A 24,104-nucleotide genomic window follows, 5' to 3' on the forward strand; every position below is an offset into this window, starting at 1 on the left:
TTTTATTAGAAACACCCACTGTTTGCTTCCACGTATTGGACACTTTTTTAGAAACACCCACTGTTTGCTTTCACTTACTGGGCACTTTATTAAAAACACCTCTCTTTTGCTTTCACTTACTGGTCACTTTATTAGAAACGTCTACTTTGTGCTGACACTTTTTGGCCACTTTATTAGAAACACCTACTGCTTGCTTCTACTTATTGGCCACTTAATAATCGACACCTACTGTTTGCTTCCACTTATTGGCCACTTTATTATCATTGATTGCTATCAACTTAGTCAAATGTTTTGGCGACACCAGCTGTTGGACCTCTCTAGAATGCTTCCTGAACCAATTCTGGACAACTTAAGCCTGATGGCACGGTGGCCGGCCGCATGGTGGTGAAGTGGTTAGCACATTTGCCTCCCAGCACTGGGGTTCTTGGTTCAGAAAGGCATTATTTTGCTGGAATATTCCATTTTTGTGGGGATGCATGAAGTCTGTAAATAGCCACCATGTAGTCACTAACTCATGCCATGCTAATTTACTCTACAGCAGTATACAACCACCACCAACCTGCCTGCACAGTGCTTTGTTGACACCATCAGCCAGAGACAGTCGGTACAATGACCCATCAGAATGCGCCACATAGGGTCCAGCTATTAACCTCATAAACTCATGTGAGGTGATGTGTTATGTGACATGGAAGCTAAAACATTTTGTTTTCCTGTTCACTTGGAATATTCAAGCCAGATACCACTGGTCACAATCATCACCACACACCATACTGTCCACTGTAAGCGGTAATGCCTTCTATGATGGATTCCAGTACATTTGTAACACCGTAAATCATGGAATGATCAATGCCTACTCATTTTTTAAAATGCAATGTCCCACTATTAGACCTTGTTCAAAATCTGATAATTGACATTGTCTTGCCATGAGCATGCTGGCCAGCGTTCAGCCGTACTCACAAGACAACACCTCACAAGTTATACAGGATCCCTAAGGTAACACCTAACAATCAATTTGAATACTGCTATCCCATGACTTGAGGCTGAGATTTTTTCATCACCAAAAAATACCCTGTTGAGAAAATTTCTGCTGGCAGCAATTAAGCATTGAGGTACAGATTTTTTTTGTTAGCTAAATAAAAAACAAGACATTGCTAATGAATTGGCTGGAGTAGGCTCTTCTCCATCCAGTAATCAGGTGTCCTACAGTTTTAGATACTGCGTCTCCCCAGTCCTTTTCTGACTGGAACCGAGCGGTGTTGACACAGAGAAGCTTCTAATTGAATTATCTGTGCACGCCTGTTTGTTTTCCAGAGCAAGTGCCAAAGTAACAGACAGCTCTATTTTTAGCCAGGAAAAAACATTATTTATTTATTTATTCATTTATTCCATCACAATTTATTTTCATAATGAGGGTGTGTTGTCTCCACAAGACGTCGTCACCATTAACGAGAATGTGCTGAATGTATTATCATATTCGGAGGGCAATTCTACGTTGAAGCACAATTCCTTCATTCTATGATTACACAACGAACCACTACTTATGAACATGAACACACTTTTTTTTTTACTACTAGAGATGGTTTATAGTGGTTAAAAGTAACTGTGTAGTGATGTAGGTGTCTCTTAGTGTGTTTGCACTGTGCTAATTATTTTGCCATTATCTTCTTTACATGTTAACTGTGTTAGCCTAGAAGCTCCTGTGAAGAAACTAAAGAAGCAAATAAGGAGGACCAGACATACCTTATCTTATTCAGCCTTTGTATTGAACTATTGCTTTAATGAACGGAGTCGGGTTTTGCTTGCATAGCGCGTTTCCGATGCTCTTTACTCCATTTCATCAGGATGGAGTAACACAGAGCTGTGAAAGAATGAGTCATGCTCTCTCTCTCTCTCTCTCTCTCTCTCTCTCTCTTACTCTGAGACTGATGTGGGGCTTCAGTCATGGCTCTGTGTGTGTTTACATCAGCCTGACCAGTGCATTCCAAACTGTTTATGCTGAACAACAACAGAAAGTGTTGCTATGATTGCACCACTCATGTTTACTCCCATAAAGTTGTTTCGTTAAAAAAAAAGAAAAGAAGCAGAAAGTATAGTTAGCAGCATACATTAGAGCAGTGCTTCCAATCTGTGCCGCTGGAGTAGCGTTGTCCTGTATGTGTTGGTGTTTTCCCTGTACTCCAATTCACCTACCCTGATAATGAATCCAGTAGAACCAACATGGCTGGATATCAGCAAACTCAGCATTAGTGGTGTTTTCAATCAATCAATCAATCAATCTATTTTCACTGAGTAATACATTAAGGATAATTCTCATTTTCAATGCAGTCAAGTTTTTACAAAATTAAAGGGACTGAAAATATATGATTTAATTAAAAAGTAATAAAATAATTCAGAATATTGTCAGGATACTCAGACAGGAGGCGGACGTAAACGCAGGTAATGCTTTTATTAAATAAATAAACAGAGAAACAAATAAACAAACCAAAACAAACGAAGGGTAACGATAACATAAACAAAACAGAACAAGAAAATAAACAAGGAACTAGAAATAAACAAAGAGGTAAACAATGAGCAATAAACTAGAGAACACAGATAGACAAAACAACAGGGGAAGGTGCAAAGACCGACAAGGAAACACTGACACAAGTGGACTATATACACACAGGAAGCACACACCTGGGGAAACAGGTAACGAGGGGGCGGAGCTACAAATAGACACAGGAGAATGGAAAACTACTGGGGAACATACTGAGAAACGGAGAAACACAGGGAAACAGGGCAAGGGCGTGACAAATGTATATGCAGGATATGCTGACACGCTAAAATGTAAAGCTGAAAAATCTGCTTGGCCAGCTCAAACTGGTCAAGAGTATGTTTTTAATTAAGCTTGATGGTTTAGCTAGTTTACAAGCATGATCAACCTGACCAAGCTAGAAAACCAGTATGATCAAGCTTGACCACACTGGCCAGCAGCATGACCACCAACAGCAATCTTGACCAGCATAATAAGCTTGACCAAAATCAACACAACCTAAACCATGCTAGTCAGGAGATATATTTTCACCTGAATGATCATCGTTTCTACCAGCTTGACCAGCTGAGATCATCTGAAACCAGCTACCAGCAAAAGCTGGTTTAAAACTAAATTTTTCAGCAGATACATATTTGACAAAATGTTTTTTTTTTTTTGCATGACTGTGATATGTTTTGAATGTTAGTTGTCTGGTGACCATTTTGTGTGTCACCAGTTAAACCAGTCCTGGAGCAGTGTTGTATAAATCAGCTTAGACCTGTGTGTAGTTCATACAAGCTTATGTTGATTTTTAAACAGGGTAATGAACCAATTAACAAACCCTTTTTGGGGTGGATCTGGTATCTTAAGGCCTCCCTGCTGGAAAAGAAAGCCTAAAATGTTTGTTTGGTCTGTTGCTTGTTTTTTTTTTTTTTTGTTTTTTTATGGCTTTAATGTATAATGGTCAATGATAATGTTATTATTAAAAATGCTTCAAAATAATCATAATACTTTAAAGGTTTTTCTGTGTCTAAAAGATCTAAAAATATAAACTGTCCTACAATGAACTAATGCTTTCTAATGATAGCCATTAAGACCGTTTCAATTAGGAAGCAGAATAATCAGGATTTCATTTTAGTTATTGCTCTAATGGTGCCTTTTTAGCAGGTCACACTCACGTTTTTGTCATTTATATGTTTAGTTTGTCCTAAACATAGTAATACCCAGCACAACTAGCAGTGAACTGCCTACTTGCATAAAAGAAAATATGATTAAAGATGTAGATGTATATAAAGATTAATCAGAGATGGCAAATAAACATAAAACAAGAACAAAATATGTACAGTGGAAAAAATACACACAGTATAGAAATAAAGAAGTTTACAATGCAATGTGAAAAAATAGGCAAAAGTGACTTTGCTACGTAATGCTGTGCAACTGAGCATAATAAATGCATTGTATTATAACAAATAATAAACCAAGAAACTGCCATGTTTGTGGATCAGTCTTGGTCGTCTGCGAGCGTAGCCTGATGCTAGCTGTGTTTCTCTCTGTGCAGGGGTGCTCTGGAACCTGTCCTCCTGTGATGCTTTAAAGATGCCCATCATTCAGGACGCTCTGGCAGTTCTGACCAACACAGTCATCATTCCTCTGTCTGCCTGGGACGTCTCACCACATCAGGAGGACCGCAAGCTGCAGATGCACACCTCCCAGGTCCTCCGCAACGCCACCGGCTGCCTGAGGTGAGTGTGGTCGTTTGTTTGTGGTTGTTGTTGCCTAGCTTAGCATAGCCTAGGCATGGAACATAGAACAAAAACAATACCAAACAAAACCAGCGGTGTTCCGCTGGTGCGGCTTCTTCAGGCTGCTTGGCAGCGCGGCTGTCAGGCTGCCCGTGCCACAATGTCTTACCCCAAAAATCACAAGACTAAAGCATTGTTTCTGTGTCTTCACAGTCAGTTGTGGGGAGCAAGCTGACTAGCTCCTTTTGTTGATATGTGGACTGATGTTTGTTACGAGAAGGAATTAGTTCCTATTTATATTTCAGCCAGTGACTGCTCTCCTCATTTACAATGTCTCTGGGTTGGATAATCAGCTTTTAGGGTTTATAGCCTTGCTTCTATATTGTTTAGCCTATAAAGTCTTTCACAAGTGAGGCTGGGTGTATGTAGAGTACAGTAAAATATTGGGTTTTTAAACTCTCCAGTTTTACAGCTCTATTTTAATATACATGGGTTTTTGCTTTTGAAGGAAGACACAATAATATTTAAGGTTCAAGATAGATCACTTCCATGAACTGAACTTTCCTTATTCAGCTCTGTATACCAAGATTATGGGCCCTATTTTAGATATCTGTAGGTGAGATGTCAATTTCGCACCACGCAGCTGGATTTAGAGTGTGTTGTTGTCTTTGGTACCGTGAGAGTGAAAAAAATACACCTTAACGGGAAATAAACCAATCAGCACGTCACTTTAAGAGGCAAGTACGCTGTGACTTTGGCACATTGTTATCTTAACAGCGCAGCGCTTTTGCGCATCTCGGCAAAGGAAAGTGACCTCCGCGTTCACGATGTGAAGGTGCGCCAGCATCTCATTTAGGGGACCAGCGATGTTCTTTTATTCTTAATTATGTTTATTGTTAATGTAAATGTCTGGTTTGTGCTTGTGTGTGTGTGTGTGTGTAAGTATGTAAGAAGCAGGGGTGTACATGTGCTGATGATCGACTGTTGTCTAGGTTTATTTCAGTCAGTGGCCCACCAGAAATTTACCTGAATGCACCTCACTAGACGCATTCCTAAACTCCAGGCATTAAAATATAGACTGTTGACGGGGTGTAAGATCATGAGATGCCTTGTAGAGATAGGACCCACTGTTTGACCTTTCCAGGGCCACTCATTACAGCTTAGTATCTTCACATAGTACATTTGGGGCTGGTGTTTTGGGGCTTCTGCTTGTGGTAGGAAGCCAGTCCCCCACTCTCTCATAAGTGGAGGCATGAAGGAGAGTTATGGCAGATTTTAAAAGAGGAAGACAGGGTGGCAAAGGGATGCAAAGACTTGTCATGAACACCTGAACTAAAATTCCAGACCTTCATGTGTGCCGCATGTGGATTTGCAACATTCTGACCGAAAATACAGCTCTGGGAAAAATTAAGAGACCACTTCAGTTTCTGAATCAGTTTCTCTGATTTTGCTATTTATAGGTATATGTTTGAGTAAAATGAACATTGTTATTTTATTCTATAAACTACAGACAACATTTCTCCCAAATTCCACATAAAAATATTGGCATTTAAATCATTTATTTGCAGAAAATGAGAAATGGCTGAAATAACAAAAAAGATGCCGAGCTTTCAGACCTCAAATAATGCAAAAAAACAAGTTCATATTCATAAAGTTTTAATAATTCAGAAATCAATATTTGGTGGAACAACCAGATTCCTCCACCAGTCTTACACACTGCTTTTGGATTACTTTATGCCATTCCTGGTGCAAAAATTCAAGCTGTTCAGCTAGGCTAGATGGCTTGTGATCATCGATCTTCCTCTTGATTATATTCCAGAGGTTTTAATTTTTAATTTGGTAATTTTTTAAGTTTAACTCTTATTTTTTTCAGAGCTTTATATGTTCCATCTGATTCAAACTCAACCTCAGCTTCTTTTTAACATGCAAATGAGCCTCTTGAGGAATGAGACTCATCTCTCTAGTCCATCACTCCAGCAAACAGCCCTATGCGCACAACAGGTGATTGGAAAAAAAATTATCCAACCATTTATCACAATAAATCCTGGAAAGTTTGTCATCCATTAAAAATCGGTTATTGTGACAGATACTGGGCCAGATATTTCAAACCATTTAGGACACAGTGTATAGATATTGATACTCAGTATCACACTGGAATAGTGTTATTGGTGCAGCCATAGTATCAGTATTTATCTGCAGTAAAGCTTTTATTATTGATTGTTGTTTCGGTTTAGAAATGCCCATGTTGGTATATCTTCACTACTGATAACATTGCAGAGGCATATAAATATATATATATATATATCAATATTATCACTTCATCACGATCAGACTCTTTTTTTTACTGAACCCTGCTGTTATTTAATAAAATAAATACAAACAGCACAGCACTGCCATACAGTCGTATACCTTCGCTGTCTCTTTCCCTGGTCCTGAAGCTACCCGCTCCTGCAGAAAGGCTACAGCTGCAGTCTTATCTCCGGTGCAGTCTGGCAGAACAGCATGAGGAAGATCACTCTTTTGATAAAGGTGAAACACACAAAATGAGAGGCCAATTTACCTGGCTGGTCCTGGCTCCTCTGTGCTGCTTCACCTGTTCTAAACACAGCAGCTGCAGTCCCCACCGTTCCTCCACTCTCCGCTACACAGAGACGAGGCTGGCCACCAGCAGGTGAAGAATGATGTATGCTGGGGGTTGATTTCCTAACAGAGGAACTTGCACTCAAAACCTGTGATTTGTACAGTATGAAAATGTGCAGTGATGTTTATGAGGAGTGTGCATTTCTGGCATATTATGATTTATGCATGGGGTTCCTTTGCATCAGGCTGAGAGAAAAATAACAGTAAGGAGTGTGATGATTCTCCAGGGCCCGATTTTACTTCAGCTTAGTACTTCATCCTGCCTTGTATCCATAGCAACTAATGCTAAACTCACTACAGCGCGGCTCCTCGCACATCTTTGGTTGCTGTCGGAACTTACTGTTTGTTTAAAAGTATGAAATGATTTTTTAAATTTATGTAAACAAAGTTTAGTTGCAGATAAATGTATAAAAGTGATTTCCTTTTTTACTGATCTATAGGCGAGTCTTCAAATTGGTTTGGGGCGTGTCATTGTGAAAAGTACGCCTTGCACGGAATCAGCTTGCCATTCCCTTTAAGAGTCAGGTGTGCTCTGACTTTGGTGCATTGCTATCTCAAGGGTGCAGCTAGCTGAACCTGTCCAACGCTTCTCAGCAGAGGAAACTGACCTGCTCTATAACTGACCTTTATTTGAACACTGAAAATTGGGTGTAAGACTTCAATATTTATCTTTTTCCATTTCGTCTAGTGAAGAAGAAACATGTTTTCATCCATTTTTCTTGTTTTCTGATTTTTCCTTTCTGTCCCTCACACTTCTTGATTATACAGTGGCTTGCAAAAGTAATAGGGTCATTGTCATACGCTACTCTGTAAATAAAATACATTTAAGTATTAAGATGCAAAAAAATGGAAAATTAAGAAAACATAAATGAGATCATGAGATTCTGATTGTGATGGACAGAAATGGAAGAACAGTGAATTGTAAAATGGATTCTGTTTTTAAATATACTCTTAAACTGTCAGAAAATTAAACTGATAAATGTAACACTGACCATTCTAAATAGATTCTTATGTACATGGAGGATATGAAAAATTTGTACAGCAGTTAACAGTGTCTTCAGTGATAAGAGGGATTTGATTTTAATATAAGAGTAAGGAGTGTGATGATTCTCCAGCATTCTCTAGGGTCTAGCTTACTACTTTATTCTATAGCTTAGTACTTTATTCTCTCTCGTATCCATAGCAACTGATGCACAGGAAACTCAGTAACGCTCAGCTCCTCGCACAATTTTTGGTCTGTGTTGGAACTTCTTCTCTGAGGTAAACTAAAGGAAAAAAAGCTGTTTTCTTTTTGCGGGCTGCAGTTGTGAGCTGGGATTTTACAAATTTGTTTTAAATTTGCTTGTGTAAACCACACTTCCACATCTTCTTCTTTGAGCCTTTCTGCAAATTCCTGTTCAGAGAGAAGAACGGCCTCACTGGGAGAAGTGAGCGCGCGCCTTCGTACTCTCCTAGCTTTCATTTTCTCATAGACACAAAGGCTTCCCCTCAATCCCTTCTGTAAAATTACCCTTTAGAGTAAATGACACATTGTCCTGTATCCAAACAAGAGCTCCTCAGAAGGTGCACTCTGTGTGCAGGTAATTACAGCCTGCTTTGTGCAGCTTCTTGTCATGTCGGCTGCAGAGCGACCGTGACTGAAATGGGCTCTAATTCTCATTCGGTGATTGAGGACTGCTCGGTGTATGTTAATTAAGAACACACAACTAAGCGCACTGGAAAACATCACGACGAAACGTGGATGCTGCCTTCAGATAAATCTGCTGTGCCTCTTTACTGCCTCATATATTTGCAAATGCAGCATGACTGCTAGTTTTAGAAGAGCACATAATTAACGAGTGATGATTAATTAGTTATGATGAACTTTTAAAAGCATCAGCGGCTGTTTTTGTTCTAATTTGCCTGCCTGTACAGGGGGCAAAAAACCCTCTGCTTGTTACGGATTGGCCTGTTCTGTCTAGAACAGTAATCAGGACTACATTTCCCAGAATACATCAAAAGTATGCTGCACGGTTTGCCTCTTTAATGTCACAGACTTCAAATATTTTGGATTTGTAGTTGGCAGAATGTTTTGATGTGTAGAGCACCATATTTTTTGCCCTATAAGGCACACTTAAAATGCTTTAATTTTCCCAAAAATCATCAGTGCACCTTATAATCTGGTTTGCCTCATGTGTGAAATTTACCAGTCAGGTTGTAAATAGCAGTAAAAGCATTCTGTTTAAGTACAGCATTATATAAGAGTTTCAGTTTAGTTCTTTAGCAAAGAGACTCAAGCAGTATTAGCATTATATGCTAAACGTTAGCTCTTTCGCTGTTTAGAGGTGAGTATTATCAACCTGTAGCCTGCTGCTAACCCCAGCTTGCACTGCTAGAGCAGCGTTAGCATTAGCCGCTAACCACTTAAAGCTAAGCACTAGCTCTTTCACCATTCAGAGGTGAGAATATCGGACTGTAGTCCGTGTGTTTACCATTTTAAAACAAGCTACATAAGACGAACTGCTAGTGAATATTGCCCTGGCTTACCAGAACACTCAAGGTTCTTCAGTGTAGCACTGTTGGGAGACGTTTATTAGCACTAAACGAGGCTAGTGCTAGCAGTTAGCTGCTAATTCTAATGCTGCTGCATCCAGCCATAGTGCAAATCTAGAAATATAACCTTACTGTAAATAAATGGAAGCACTTTACTAAACCAAATAAACATTTTTTAGGAGAGAAATCTTTCTAGATTAACAGCCAGCGCTTGTTATAGTTTTGTTTACTTAGCTTAGGTTTACTTAGCTTAGTTACCCCCACCACCACCCAGCGGCGAGACCTGCTAAATTAGTAGAAAGACACCCCTGTTCCTTACTAGTGTCTCATAATGCACCGTATGATGTATTAGTACACCCTTTGTATGAAAATAGACCAGAAAATAGACGTTTATTGGTAGTGCGTCTTATAATGTATGAAAAATATAGTAAGCTGTATAATGTCATAATAATGTTCCTCATGTGTTGATCAAAGCTGGGCAGACAACTTTACAGAAATCTATACATAAATTCTAAATTGATACATTCTTGAAAATGGCTGTATGGCTTAGAGATTTTTAATTTTACCATATTAAAAAAGAAACGAGAGAGAGAGAGAGAGAGAGAGAGAGAGAGAGAGAGAGAGAATAGTCTAAAAATGCTGCACTGGTAGTATTAGCAGTCACTTCCAGAGCTCACTAAGCCACACTTCCCACTTCCAGCCTGTCAGAGGTAATAACTGAGGTATGAGAGTTACACTGGAACCCAGATACACAAAACTGAATCAGCTGCATTTCACTGAAAGCCGTGAGTACATGAACTGCAGTGCACACACTCAGGGCTTTGGATAATCAGAAGGTATTGTTTTACAGAGAGATGCACTGTAGTATTTAGAGAGTTCCTGAACTAAAGACGACATTATTGTAATATCAAAAGTGTTACTTTACTACAGAAAAGATTGTATGATCGAGTTATTGTACTACTAAGATATTAACTGTTAGGGGTGTCACAATTTCGATATTTTATCAAAATCGATCGAAATTATGTCATGGTCTCGAGCATCGAAGTCAAAAAGAGGATCGACGATCCCTCCCGCAAAAGGCGCAGCACGCTACGCAAATGGCGCAGCATGGACATTGTGACTGCTCAAAGAGCAGCCCTTTCTCCAGAGAATGTGGACATTCTCATCTTCTTAAAGAAAAACTTTTATAACAGTACTTTAACAGTTGTTTTGTCTAGCCTCAAACATGTTAATAGTTTTGGTATCTTAAGAAGCATCTTTCTCTCAGATAAAGTTAATAATATATCTTTGTTAAAGAAACAAATTGTCATTCTCAGGGACCGAGTCTTATTTTCCATATTTAACTGTTACAGTAGGATAGAGTTCAGTTTGTTAAGCTCTAATTGTTCTATTATTTTTCACACGACTGTTCCCGTATTTTTTATTATTTATTTTAATAGTGCACACTGCTGCTACCAAAAAAGCCACTAGATGGCATTACATATATATCTTAATTAAATTATTTAAATTTAACCAGTAGTGCCTAATGTGGTGTATTACAGATCACTTGTATCACTTTGCACTTCACTTATATCAAGCCCACCTTTTGAAATAAGATATTGTAAATTTGATTAATCAAACCAATGACTGACCAAAGACTAATCTAAAACTGGCATAGGCCTCTCTGCTGTAAAAAAAAAAAAGAAAAATTCGAGAATTGAATCGAATCAAATCGTTACCCTAAAATCGGAAATAAAATCGAATCGAGGATTTAGAGAATCGTAACATCCCTATTAACTGTAGTACAACGAGTGTTACTGTAATACCAAGGTTGTTTTTATAGTTCCTAGAGAATTACTGTACTTTACTACCAAGAGAGTAACTGTAGTGCCAGAAGTTACTGTACTACTTAGAAAGAGTGAATACTACTACAAGAGGGAGTTACTGTACTGTGGGGAGAGTTACTATAATACTGAGAGAGTTACAGTACTGCTGAGAGATTTACTGTTACACCAAGAGAGTGACTGTGCTAAAGAGAGTTACTGTACTACAGAGAAGATAACTGTATTGCCATGTGTTACTGTACTACTGAAAGAATTGTTGTACTACTGAGAGAGTTACTATAATATAGATTTGCTGTAATACTAAGAGACTGACTGTGCTAGAGAGAGTTGCTGTTATACAGAGAGTGTTACTTTATCACTGACTGAGTAACTGCAGTACAGAGAATGTTGTTGTACTGTTACTAAACCTGCTGCACAGAGACAGATACTGCAGTGCTGGGAGAGTTACTGTTGTACAGAGGAAGGTACTGTAGCAGAGAGGAAGTTACTTCAGTACTGAGAATGTTGAGATGGTCATTAAAGTACAGAGGGAGTGTTACAGCAGTACATAGAGAGCTACTATAGTAAAGAGAGAGTTACCAGCTATTGTAGAACAGATTGAGTTACCATTAATAAGAGAAAGCTACTGTACAACTAATAAAGGATATAGGATTAAAACTATTCCAAGATTTTAAAAGAGAGGAAAAACAATATTAGCAGTTCATCACAAGGATTGATGAGCTCTGGACACCAACAACACTCTGAGGCTCAATCGCTCCAGAGACTGCAGTCCCACTGCTCCAGAGCTCAGTGCTGGGGAACTTTATAGCCTTCTAGCATGTACAGTAGGGTCATGTGCAACCGGTTAAGAGTGTCCTGTTCTACTGGTCAGTGCTTTATGCTTTAAATTAGAGATTATATTATACAAGATCATTTTTACAACCCTATTATCAGTAGAGAACCTTTTTCTGACATTGGATACTTCATATCACTGACAGTATTACCCACTCACTATTCCTATTAGTGTTTTTATAGGAGTAAATTAAGTGCAACTGACTGGAATCCAGGTTTTAATGGTTTAAAAAGTATGGATAGCTCCTTCTGAGATGCAGAATGCTAGGCATGCTTGTGCTGTTCCTTACTGAGTTGCATGACTGTGCATATGCCAGTCATGTCATAATACGCAGCCAGCAAGACATGGTTCAGCCACCAAATATCTCAGTTCAGACGCTGAGTATTTGTCAGAGTGCCTCTCAGGTGCTCCTTGGTGCTGGGGAACACTCTGGCGATCCATTGAAAGGCAGTGAGGCGGTGTTTTTGGAATTGAACCCCACCCCACTGGGAGTTTGACACTCTTTTCTCTGTAAACCACTTCCACCAGCAGAAATCAAATTTCTAAAACCTCCTAGGCCTCCTAAGCAAGAAAAAGCTCTCTAATGGAAGCAGGTTTTCAGAGCCACAAAGCACAGTCCCTTATGGCATCCCACCCCCCCCCCCAAAAAAAACGCATCATGGAGTTAAGCTCTTTCTTTATTTTCTTTCATGCTCAAGCAGCAGGCATCAAGCTGAGTGAACCAAAAGGCCTCTATTTACTTTGTAAAATATCTCTGCAAGTGCTGTAGATGATAAGCTAACAGATCCTGATGGCGGTACGCTCCAGAGCCGGCCAGGCGCAGAGCTGCTGGACATCCTCTATCAACTGCCATTCCTTCCTTCTTATCCTGTGCACAGGTTGTGTGCATGCATGCCAGACTAAAAAGAAAGTTTTAGAAACAGTTGCCAGTTCTTTAGGAACACTTAGCTTGTCCCTAAACTGCTTCATCATACTGTCAAGTACACCTACCATATACTGTAGGTCTTTTAGTGACACACACCTCACAGTTTTGACCACATTAACCCCTGTCCATCTAAAGAAAACAACCACCATAGGACCATTTCTGACCGGATGTCACTTAAGCTGTGAACCAGCATTCTCAGCACAGCAAGGTTGCTAACATTGTAGTAACAGATTTTACTGCGTTGTAAAACAATATGGTCACGTATGGTAACTGTCCAAATTCAGAATGATCTCTTGATGAGTTTCTTTGATTTTACCAAATTGAAAACCTCTGGAATATAATCAAAAGGAAGATGGATGATCACAAGCCATCAAACCATGCTGAACTGCTTGAATTTTTGCTCAAGGAGTGGCATAAAGTTATCCAAAAGCTGTGTGTAAGACTGGTGGATGAGAACATGATGCCAAGATGCATTAAACACTCGTAAAACTTTATGAATATGAACTTGTTTTCTTTGCATTATTTAAGGTCTGAAAGCTTTACATCTTTTTTTTATTTTGGCCGTTTCTCATTTTCTGCAAATAAATGCTCTAAATGACAATATTGTTCTTTAGAATTTGGGAGAAATGTTGTCCGTAGTTTATAGAATAAAACAACAATGTTCATTTTACTCAAATATATACCTACAAATAGCAAAGTCAGAGAAATTGATTCAGAAACTGAAATGGTCTCTTATTTTTTTCCAGAGCTGTAGATGTAACTATTTAAAAACTCTTCTAAATGGTTCTACACTGTCATGCTAAAAGTCATGAGACAACAGTTATCAGTCATCTATTTCAAAGTGGGGGGCTGATCCCACCTAATCCCACCAGTCATCGACCAGAAAGCAGGATACACTCTGGACTGGCAGCCAAACCATCGCAGGACAGACAGACACAATCATCATCTCCAATTCACCTGAAAGGCACATCTTTGGACTGTGTAAGGAAACCACTCACACAGACACGGGAAGAACATGCAAACTCCCCATAGAGAGACCCCAGTTGCCCCAGTCAGGAATTAAACCCTGGCCTTCTTGCTGTGAGGTGACCACGGTACCATGCCGCCATGCGTTATCGTTTGGGTAAATAAAAGGAGTTGGAGCGAGGCCTAATAGAGTATAGTCAGATGGTAGGGACATAAGTAATAGAATGCATTACCAGTGGGTGGTAATGATCGTGACCGGCTGTGTCTGTCTAGAATTGTACCTGTAAACAGTCAAGTAATATCCACATTCAATGCACAGTCAATCCCCACACACATATCTCCCAGATCTTTACACAGAGTGAATTGACTTTTTTTTTTTTTTCATTGCAATTAAATTAGCGCCCCCTTGAGGATATCTGAAGTTCTGGTAAATCGAACTGCAGACAGATGTAATGCGAAGAAATGCGTTCAGAGCACTTTATTAAAATGTCGGCGGTTCCTCACAAGAGGAATTATGATATATTGCCTTATTGATTTTTTTTTGTGCCATCGCTCATATAATTCTATTGATTAGGCCTCTACCTGTAAGGCTTTGCGTGATCTCCATGTGTGAGGGCACGCTCACCTCCGCCTCAGAAACTGTCGGCCACACGGATAAAATGCAAATTCAGCTGAACCGATGGCCGGGTTCGGTCTAAATGCAAATGGTGGTTATAATCTGAATTATGGGCCCATATGCCTTAGAAGACATGAGAGCAACTCCTCGCGCAGAGCAGGTAATTGAGTTCATTAAGAACTGCTGTTGCTAGCAGTAGGAGAGCAGCTGGAGCCTTCCATGGTGGAGGGAGCGGAAGAAACTCTGCAAGTTTTCCAGATGCCCATGTGTTTCCTAGCAACCCCTAGTGACCATGCCTTAGCTCTCTGAATCCCTGTGGTGTAGGGACTTGTGGGAGAGCTGGCTGGCTTAAGAAACTTATTAGAACCATATTTTCCAGTATGCCATCAGGTACCAAGGATGTCACATCACGTCCTGTCTAATGGTAAAATGGCTGTGGACTCTCGTTGGGTGTTTCTCCAAGACTTCTTTGCTCCAAAGCAGATTTCACTCCAAATTGACCATCTGCTAGCATGTCAGTGCAACTGGTAGCTTATTATAACAGCTACAGTTTTTTTTTTAACAGTTTCCGAACACAATTAAAACCAGTCAAGTGTCCACATACTAAATTTTCCTGCATCTTTCTTCATTCAACAGCCAATCGCTTCCTTGTTCACTTGAGGGCACCCTATTAAGTGTTCCTCATGTTTCAAGATCAAACTTTACAAGCCAAAATTGTATACTGTACCTATTTGAGCAACCATTAAACTTTCGGCTATTAAAAACCCAAAAGAACCGAGTGGTTTTCCTTGTAAAAGTGTTCCAAGGTGTGATTGAAAAACAAGCTAATCACGTTCAATACGTGATTAGCGAAGGTTGTTAATTAATTACGTGGAGTTTATCGAGAGTGACAGAAAATAAATGACATGAATGAGCAGTAAAAAGCAACGGACCTCATTAACCGAGGAAAATAAGCAAACAGCCTGACTGGAAACTTCAAACAGGGGGCTGGTGAGAATGGACTTCACCCTCACTCAGTGTTCGTCACGATGCCAGTGGATCACCCTTCACTGGAATATTGATCTGTATTGATGCTGTCACACAACATCTGCCACTCTGGACATGCATAAGCAGACATGCACACCCACACACATGCTCAACTCGTTCCCTTCTATGCAACTCACACAAAACGGTGGTGCTAGAGATTACCCATCCTTTACCCAGCTTTGTGACCAAAAAAAATAATAATAAAAATGGAAATGGAGGCATTAGCAGCTCATATGTGGAGCATTCTTTTGCTGGAGTGGAGAGTAGACAGCTGGTCTGAAGTAAATGTTCAGGTCGAGGTGGTGAAAAAAGACCAGGCGGTTTGCTTTTGCTGTTTTTGCAGCTATAGCTGCACAGCTGCACCAAGAGATGTGTGGGTAAGAGAGAAAAGCCCATAGCGCATGCGTAAAAGCAAAAAAACAAATTAATTCTGATTTGACCGTTCACATTCATGTTGCATGTCCATGGACTGGATACGTGTCCAATTTAGGACCACAAATGAAAGTGACTCAAATCTGATTTTTAAAAAAGTATCATGTTCACACAGCCATGAAAAAATCTGATCAAAAATTATTTTTTGCATGACACTGATGATATACTGATTGAAATCACAGTACTATACAAAATCCATGAGATCTATAGATTGCAAGATACATTTTTTATTTAGGGTTAAACAAAACATCTCCACCCAGTATAATGACTCTAAAAAAACTTTTTCCGAACACCACACGTCCAAGCTAAGCTCCAAAACTGGAGCATTTATTTAGTTAGAGTTCTAGAGGGAAATATCTGCTCTCCACAGGCCTGATATTCACACCGAGTGCTTTATTAAAGGTGGCTTGCTTGTTATTCCGCTTTGTCAGCACAGGACTCCCCCTCTCTGCTCTCCTCTGCAGGGTTATTAAATAATTTGATCATTTTGGAATATTGACAGAGGGCTCCCGCTCGTTGGGTAGACCCTGTCAAAAGATTGGCACTCCATCATAATAATGGCCTGATCTATCAAGCGCCTGCTATAGTCTAATTGCCGCGCTCTCCTCCTGCCTCTGATAGCAGTCTAGCACAGTGTGCTCCAGACACTGAGTAGAAAAGTAATGAAATGTCCTGGTAATGCATTGCTCTTTTTCTCTCTGAATCTGCTACAGCCTGCCTTTTCCCTCTCTCCCTGCGTCTCTGCCAAGCTGTGGGAGTGGAGCTGTCCCCCATCAATCTTCACACACATGATCAACAGCGTATAATCACTCTGATACTTTATTATTAACCGCTAGAGGAGTATCAGAGTTATTATTGACATTTTGCAGTTATATACTGTTGTAATGTAACGACAAAGTCACATTCGATTTACTTTCTATCACGGCAGATTTGAGTTTAACTTTTTCTCCTTTATCAAACAGATTATGACAAATGTAAAACATTGACTTTCTTCCCATTGATTTTCTTTTCATACAGCATTTACATCAAATTTAAATTGTAATAAAACATATTTTCTTCTTTGGAATCTACGCTTTGAACAGAACATCTCTGTTTAATAAAGGAATAAACTTCTTCAAAAAGTTCTTTAAAATAGTGCCAATAAAGAACTACTGCTGGTTCCCTAAACCGTAAAGAGCTGCATTTGTAATAGATGTGTGAGTGTGAAGCAGGGCAGTGCAAAATTCAAAATCTCAGAATTGAATTCAATTTAATTAATTAATTTGAATTTCCATTAGAAATGAATCCACCTTACAGCATGTGTAACTGAATTTAAATTGGAATTACATGAAGTGGAATTGATTTCATTGCAAATTTCAAATAATCAAATAAAGCAATGTTTTGATAAGTACAATTATAATTTATTAAAATACTTTACATGGTAACTTTGTTGCATCTAATGGTCAACAGTTTCTCAGGTGTTTTATCATTAAGGCATTTTATCATTCTGGTCTAAATATCCTCTCAGCAGGTGCAGAGGAAATCTATTGATCTGTTTTATTGAGTATTTTTAATGTTAATTTGTGACCATACAACAATATCTGTATGGAATTCATGTTGTGAACATATGTATTTTATGCTGTAAAGCTTTGTTGTTTAATAAATCTTAATTTTATTCAATTTCAATTCTACATCTTCCAATTCAAATTTGAATTGCAATTCCACTTCCCGTTTGCAATTTCAATTCAAATTCAAATTAAATAATTGAATTGAAATGTTGCTGTCTTTCTCAATTCAATTCGGAATTTGGCACAACCCTGGTGTGAAGTACCTTTAACTCAGAAAGAAGCTCTTCATCATGAGAAGGTTCTTTTAATTCTTTAAAATGTTCCCCATTTCTATATTCCCTTTTTTACAAACATGGTTTTCTAGAACCAAACCAAGTCTCCTGTGCCGTTGCTCAAAGAAACTTTGTAGATTTTTATTTTTTTTTTTTTTTGGAAAAACACTTCGATGACAATATTGTGTTCAAGTTTTGTTTCTTTCTTTTTTACTTGGTGCGTAATCACTTTAATTACAGCATTTTCTTAATCTAGATTGATGCCAAAGTCATCCACACTATAAATCTCACATCTTTAGCCTGTTTTCTGTCTATTCTCTTGTCTGTCTGTTATTCTCACGTGACCCGGCTCCTTTCTTCCCTTGTGTTTTTCCACTCACCTGTGTTCATTTGTAGCTCCGCCCCTCATTACCTTTTCGTCAGGTGTTTCCTGTTTGTCCGTGTCTTTATATAGTCCCCTTGTTCCTGTATTCCTTATCCGGTGTTGTACGTGTTACGTAAGTTCAGGTGTTTCTCAGTTACGTTCTCCATGTTTCTTTGTATGGTTCAGTCTTTTTGTTTCTTTAATAAATATTCGCATTTGTGTCCGATCTCCTCGTTCTTTCTTCCTGCACACCACCTGACAATAAAGAAAAATATATAGAGTTTTTTAGCAAACACATTTTTTAAAACAAACCAGAATGTATTTTATATTTTAGATTGTAGATGACAGTTTTGCACATCTTGGCTAAAGTTCATCATTGACAAGCATATGGAAGATTTTTGTTAAGGCATCATATTTGTTTTTTCATTCAGAACGCAGCTTAGGAATCTTCTATTGAATCTTTTAAAAAAGGTATTCTTTAAAAAAAAGTTTTCAGGGTAGATAATAAAATGAGGGAGTATTATTCATTAATGCTTTTATTTCTTTGATCTACTGCAGATGAAATCTGGGGTTTTGTCTGCGTTTATTAGTTTGTAATTCAGTGGCTATGCTAGCAGTCAGGAGTTGTTTATTCCCAGTGGTGGTATGATGTGTTTGCATTATGCATGCTGGGTATTGTAGTTAAGGGGGTCTAATGGAAGACAAATACTGATGCAGCTGGGAGATGCTGTGCTACACTTCAGAATATTACATAACAGAACAAACAGAACATATAAACCCTTAAAATCTCAGTCCTACTGAATTCTTATTAGTCTACAATTCTACTGCTACAGGGATTACTAACTGCAGACTAATACCTGACTCAGACTACAATCACACAGCAGGTAAAAGGGGTCCAAATCTGTTCCTTTTGTCATTGTGACATACAGTAGATGTGTTAGCTGTGTATAAAACACACTGAATCTGACATTTTTATTTTTTATTTGGGTCACATTCCTATGTAGTATTGAAATCCGAACAAATCAAACTCTAAACTTCCAGATCAGAGATTTGTCCCTGTTTAACCACTTAACAGGCCAGGATTTTGTCAATTGTCTGTCTGACATTACACATTACAGGAGATTTCAAAGCCCTCAAAGCTTTTAACATTTTTTAGGTTATTTTACTGCAGAAAAAAATTTAAAGGGGTTAAACAAATTGAACAAAGGCACGTATCACAACCACTTCATATTTTTTAAAGGAATTTTCAATACAATGTCTGAATGCAGCCACAGAAGGGTGTGGCTGGAGAATCAAAGCCTAATAAAAAGAAACTAAGGACACAAGTCAAAGACCAAGGATGCAAACCAAAGAGGCCTTTGGTAAAATAATGTGTCCTTTTTACTTTGAGCTTAAAAATACTGTCAGTGATAATCTCAGTTCTTAGCCACTGGTACCCGATAGCTTCTGTGATGATGATGATGCTAGTGAAGATGAAACCGAAACTTCATGTGAAGCGTTGCCCTTTTGCTCATACATGTCAGATTAGGTGCTTGAACTAGACCAATTTAGATGTCCAAAGTCCAGTTAAGGTAAGATTACAAAGTATATAGTGTGAACAGCTTAAAATGAACATAGGAGAAAATCAGTTTGGCCATTTTACCTGCTAAGACCCATTACTAGGTTATGGTCATTTGAAGGGATAAATCCTAGTTTTAGATTGGAGAGACATAAAATGTATACTTTAATCTTCTCAAAAACAATCAAACCTGATTTAGTCTGGTAATGTAAATCTGGCCATTGACTGAGAGATGGGGCTTAATTTGGTCAAGGATGCATATGATTGCTCTCTTTGCCATCCTAAATGTTCTCAGAGTACTTGACCCAGACTAAAATTCATCTGGATCAGTCATACTCTTGTCCAGCTTTTTTCCTGTCCAGATTTTTTATTGTCCAGCTTTTAAATGGGTAGTTATAGTAGATTAGCTGTAATCAGGGCGAGAGCTCGGCTTATGGGAAAATAAAAGCTTTAATAGGTGCTTGTGAAGTCTCTGGCAGCTCAGCGCGAGTGAACGGTGAGAGATGTGTGCAGCGTTTATTGCGTCGGGGTCTCTACTCTCCTCTTTAAATTCCTGCCTGTGCTTTTGGAGGACTTGTTTGATTATTTAATGACTGGAAATGTTTCACTTAACCGTGGCTCCTCGTGTGCAGGCCTGCGCTTGGCAGAGCAGGGCGCTGCACTCAGGCTCAGCTGTGTATCCTAGAGGCAGCAGTGCCTTGATGGATGAGCACATTTAGTTTCTGGAAAGCACTGAAGGATGAGATTTTTGGAGACTGCAGTTCACCTCATTTCAACACATTAGGAATGGAAATTCACAAATCTAATACTTATTTGATGTGATAGATCTCGTGACCTAAATGTGGTGAGATTGCACAATATTTGACACTGTATGTTTTATAATATTGATATCTTTCTACTGTGTGAAACAAATGTACTGCAGGATCTGTGCTAATGTTGGCCACCACTCATGTGTACAGTACCAGCCAGAACCAGTTTTTATTTTCCCTACATAGTAAATGAATATTGAAGCCATTCAGACTATGAAGAAACACTTAACTTAAAAATGTTAAACAAATAAAATTACTTGACTTACTAACATTGCTCTTATCTGGGGGGCTGTTAACTTGTGGTTTCTGAGGCTGGTAACTCTGATGAACTAATCCTGTTCTACAGAAGAAACTCTTGCTCTTCCTGTCCTGGAGTGGTCCTGATTAGAGCCAGTTTCATCATAATGTTGTTGATGGCCTTTGCGACTGCACTTGGAGATACTTTCAAAGTTTCAAAAATCTTGAAATGTTTTAGATTGACTGACCTTCATTTATTAAAATATTTTTTTCTTTACTTGGTTGAGTAGTTGTTACCATAATATGGATTAGAACATTACTCAGATAGGGCTATTCACTGTAGTTTAATGTGTAATTTTAATGTTTTTTTGGCTGAAATCTTCAAAACAAGCATTAAAAAGATTGCTACTAGTTTGTCTCAGTAGCTGTTGCACCTTAAATGGTGCAATATACGGCAGGGGCTGCAGAATTTAAGGCGGAATGAAAAAATAGAATAAAGTAAAAGCTAATCAAACCTAAATGAATCTCCCCATCACGGATAACTTAAGAAATTTCAATGTTTTTGGCTGAATTCTTCATAACAAGCATAAAAAATGCTACTAGTTTGTCTCAGTAGCTGTTGCACCTTAAATGGTGCAATAGACGGCAGGGGCTGCAGAATTTAAGGCGGAATGAAAAAATAGAATAAAATTAAAGCTAATCAAAGCTAATTTGATCTCCCCATAACGGATAACTTAAGGAATTTCAATGTTTTTTGGCAAAATTTTTCATAACAAGCAAAAAAAAGATTTTTCCTAGTTTGTCTCAGTTGCTATTGCACCTTAAATTGTGCAATAGACGGCAGGGGCTGCAACATTTAAGGTGGAACGGAAAAATAAAATAAATTAAAATTTAATTAAAGCTAATTTTTAGCTTCCTTTCACAGATAACCTAAGGAATGAATAATAATAATTAATTCCTGCACCACCTGCCTACAACCTGCCTACAATGCCCTAAAATCAGCTAGTTAGCAGCTAGGTTACTGAACTTTAGCTCTCCTGATGACAAATCATGTGCTTAAAAGATTGTGCCAATTCTTGGGGGCAGGATTTCACCCTAAAAGAAGGGGTAGGGGTAAGTGGTAGGGCAAAGGGGTGAAATGGGATTGGGCCTGAACTCCATGGCTTTGATCAGCAGGCCCCGTAAGCTGTTGTTACCCTTATATTTTGTATACACTACATTTTCTTATTCTTTCCTGTAGTTTGACTGACAGTTTTGAAAATGGCTTTAGAATAAGTGGTGCATACAGTACATGTAGGTTTGTGTCATATGATTCCGTGTCTAGCTTCACTTTATCTGTATATACTGTATGTCTGAAAGTGTTTTCTGTTGCAGCGGTCATTCAAGACACGTTTCCCTGCAGAGACAACAAAGTATATTCCATTCAGTTCAATTGAAAATGACTGGAACAGGACGTGGAATGTGTGTGCATATCAGAGACGGTTAACGTCCAGAGTGTCAGAAGACTTTATAACAGTTTTATAGTAACATTTTCTCACAGCTTGACTGGCCTCTTGCTGTGTTGTTGGTTTACACATGCACTGCTGAGGATGTTTGCTCTGTTACAGAACGTGAATCCCAGCCTGCCATGGCCAGAGTTCCTCCACACTGCGCCCTGAGGTACATTAGCATAACCGATGATTAACTGTTTTCCCATATGGCACCAGCGGAGCTCTGTGTTTAATTTCCCGCACAAAGGGCTGCAGTCAGAGAGCCATTAGGAGAGCTGCACTCGCTCTCTGTATGCCCGAGCCAGCAAGCACAGAATATTCACTCTGGATGTGATGAGTTATATCCTGCAGTTGTTGTGGCGTTAGAACATGCTGGATATTATGTAAAATGAGGCTCGTGTTAACACGTAGGAGTCGAGAGTTATTGCTTTCATTTTCTTATATTTAAAATGACGTAGTTGCATATTAAATAGCGAGTACGTTGAGAGTTATGCTTTGAATTACATTTACACTTGATTTACATTGTTTGAGGCTGAACATTGTTTCTACCTCAAGCAATGATAAAATGTGGAAAGATTATTAAGTTAAACATGTTTTCTTAATGCAAAACTATGCACAATTATCTACACAGTAAATTCACCAGTGTTAAATCAACACTTAGTGTTAAATAACACTATCAGTGTTGATTTAGCATCGGCAGATTTACTGTGTATCCATCAAATTATTTATTGGAAAGACATATTCATTCTTCTACAAATAATTGTAGAACTGATTGGAAGTTTAGAATCGGATTCTGACAGATTACATTTAATTATTTCAATAATCTATAAGTGTCCTGGTCCTATTCCTAGCTGTTCTCGTGTCTCTGTGTGTTATCCCCATGTGACCTGTGCTCCTCTGTGTCTCTTCCCAGTAATTTTCCACCACGTGTGTCTCATTTGTAGCTCCGCCCCCTTGCCCCAGGTGTTTCCACTTCTAGTGTGTTTCCTGTTTGTATAAATAGTCCCCCTGTGCCACTTTGTCTTCGTCAGTCCTTGCACCAACTCCTGTCTTTTGTCTCTCTCAGCATTTCTTTGTTTCATAGCCTTTGTGTTCCTAGCCTTAGTCCTCTGTTATATATATATACATATATATATATACATATATATACCTTCTTGTTTGTTTCTTGTTCAGTTCTGTTTTGTTTGTTTAGTTCCTAGTTTATTCCTTGTATATATCCCTGCCCTGTTTAGTTTGTATTATTTTCAGTTACTTGTTTGTTTCCTTGTATAGCCTCCCTGTTTGTTTTGGTTTGTTTTCTTGTTCTTTGTTTGTTTGTTTCTTTGTTACTTATTTAATAAATTATTCATTTCTTTCTTACCTGCGATTACGTCCGCCTCCTCGTCTTCCTGCCTGCACCACCTTGACAAAGTGAAAAATTCCAACCTACACACTTCTATTTGCTTTTTTAAAATAAACTTTTCACAGCACATTACAAGACTGTTACAATTCAAGCATTTTCCATCACAAAAGTAATTTCATTACACAAAATATACACACCATTAAATATTCAGTTATACATTTAATTAACTAACTATTGATATTTTTTATGTTTGAGTCCATTGTCTTTAATCTTTTCAGTTCGTAAATGGTTTGTTTAAAAATCGCATTTGCAGAGATTTGAGTCTGATTTATTACCATCTTGCATCTTGTTTTTCAGAGCTTACCTACAGTTCAACTTAAAATGTGCCGGAAGAAGTTTTTAGCGTTAGTTTTGAGAGTTTTATCAAAGCTTCCATAAA

General features: G+C 38.5%; 1 protein-coding gene across 2 annotated transcripts in view; it reads left to right on the plus strand.

The window, feature by feature from the left end:
• Positions 1-24,104, plus strand: part of ctnnd2a (catenin (cadherin-associated protein), delta 2a) — a 628,772-nt gene that overhangs the window by 477,897 nt on the left and 126,771 nt on the right. For both annotated transcript variants that reach the window (XM_007252283.4, XM_022681995.2), the window contains one exon: positions 4,071-4,254. In XM_007252283.4, the coding sequence (XP_007252345.3) occupies positions 4,071-4,254 (184 nt within the window). The remainder of the gene's footprint in view (positions 1-4,070; positions 4,255-24,104) is intronic.

Source organism: Astyanax mexicanus, chromosome 1 (assembly GCF_023375975.1).
Source record: "Astyanax mexicanus isolate ESR-SI-001 chromosome 1, AstMex3_surface, whole genome shotgun sequence".
Classification (NCBI taxonomy): Eukaryota; Metazoa; Chordata; class Actinopteri; order Characiformes; family Acestrorhamphidae; genus Astyanax; species Astyanax mexicanus.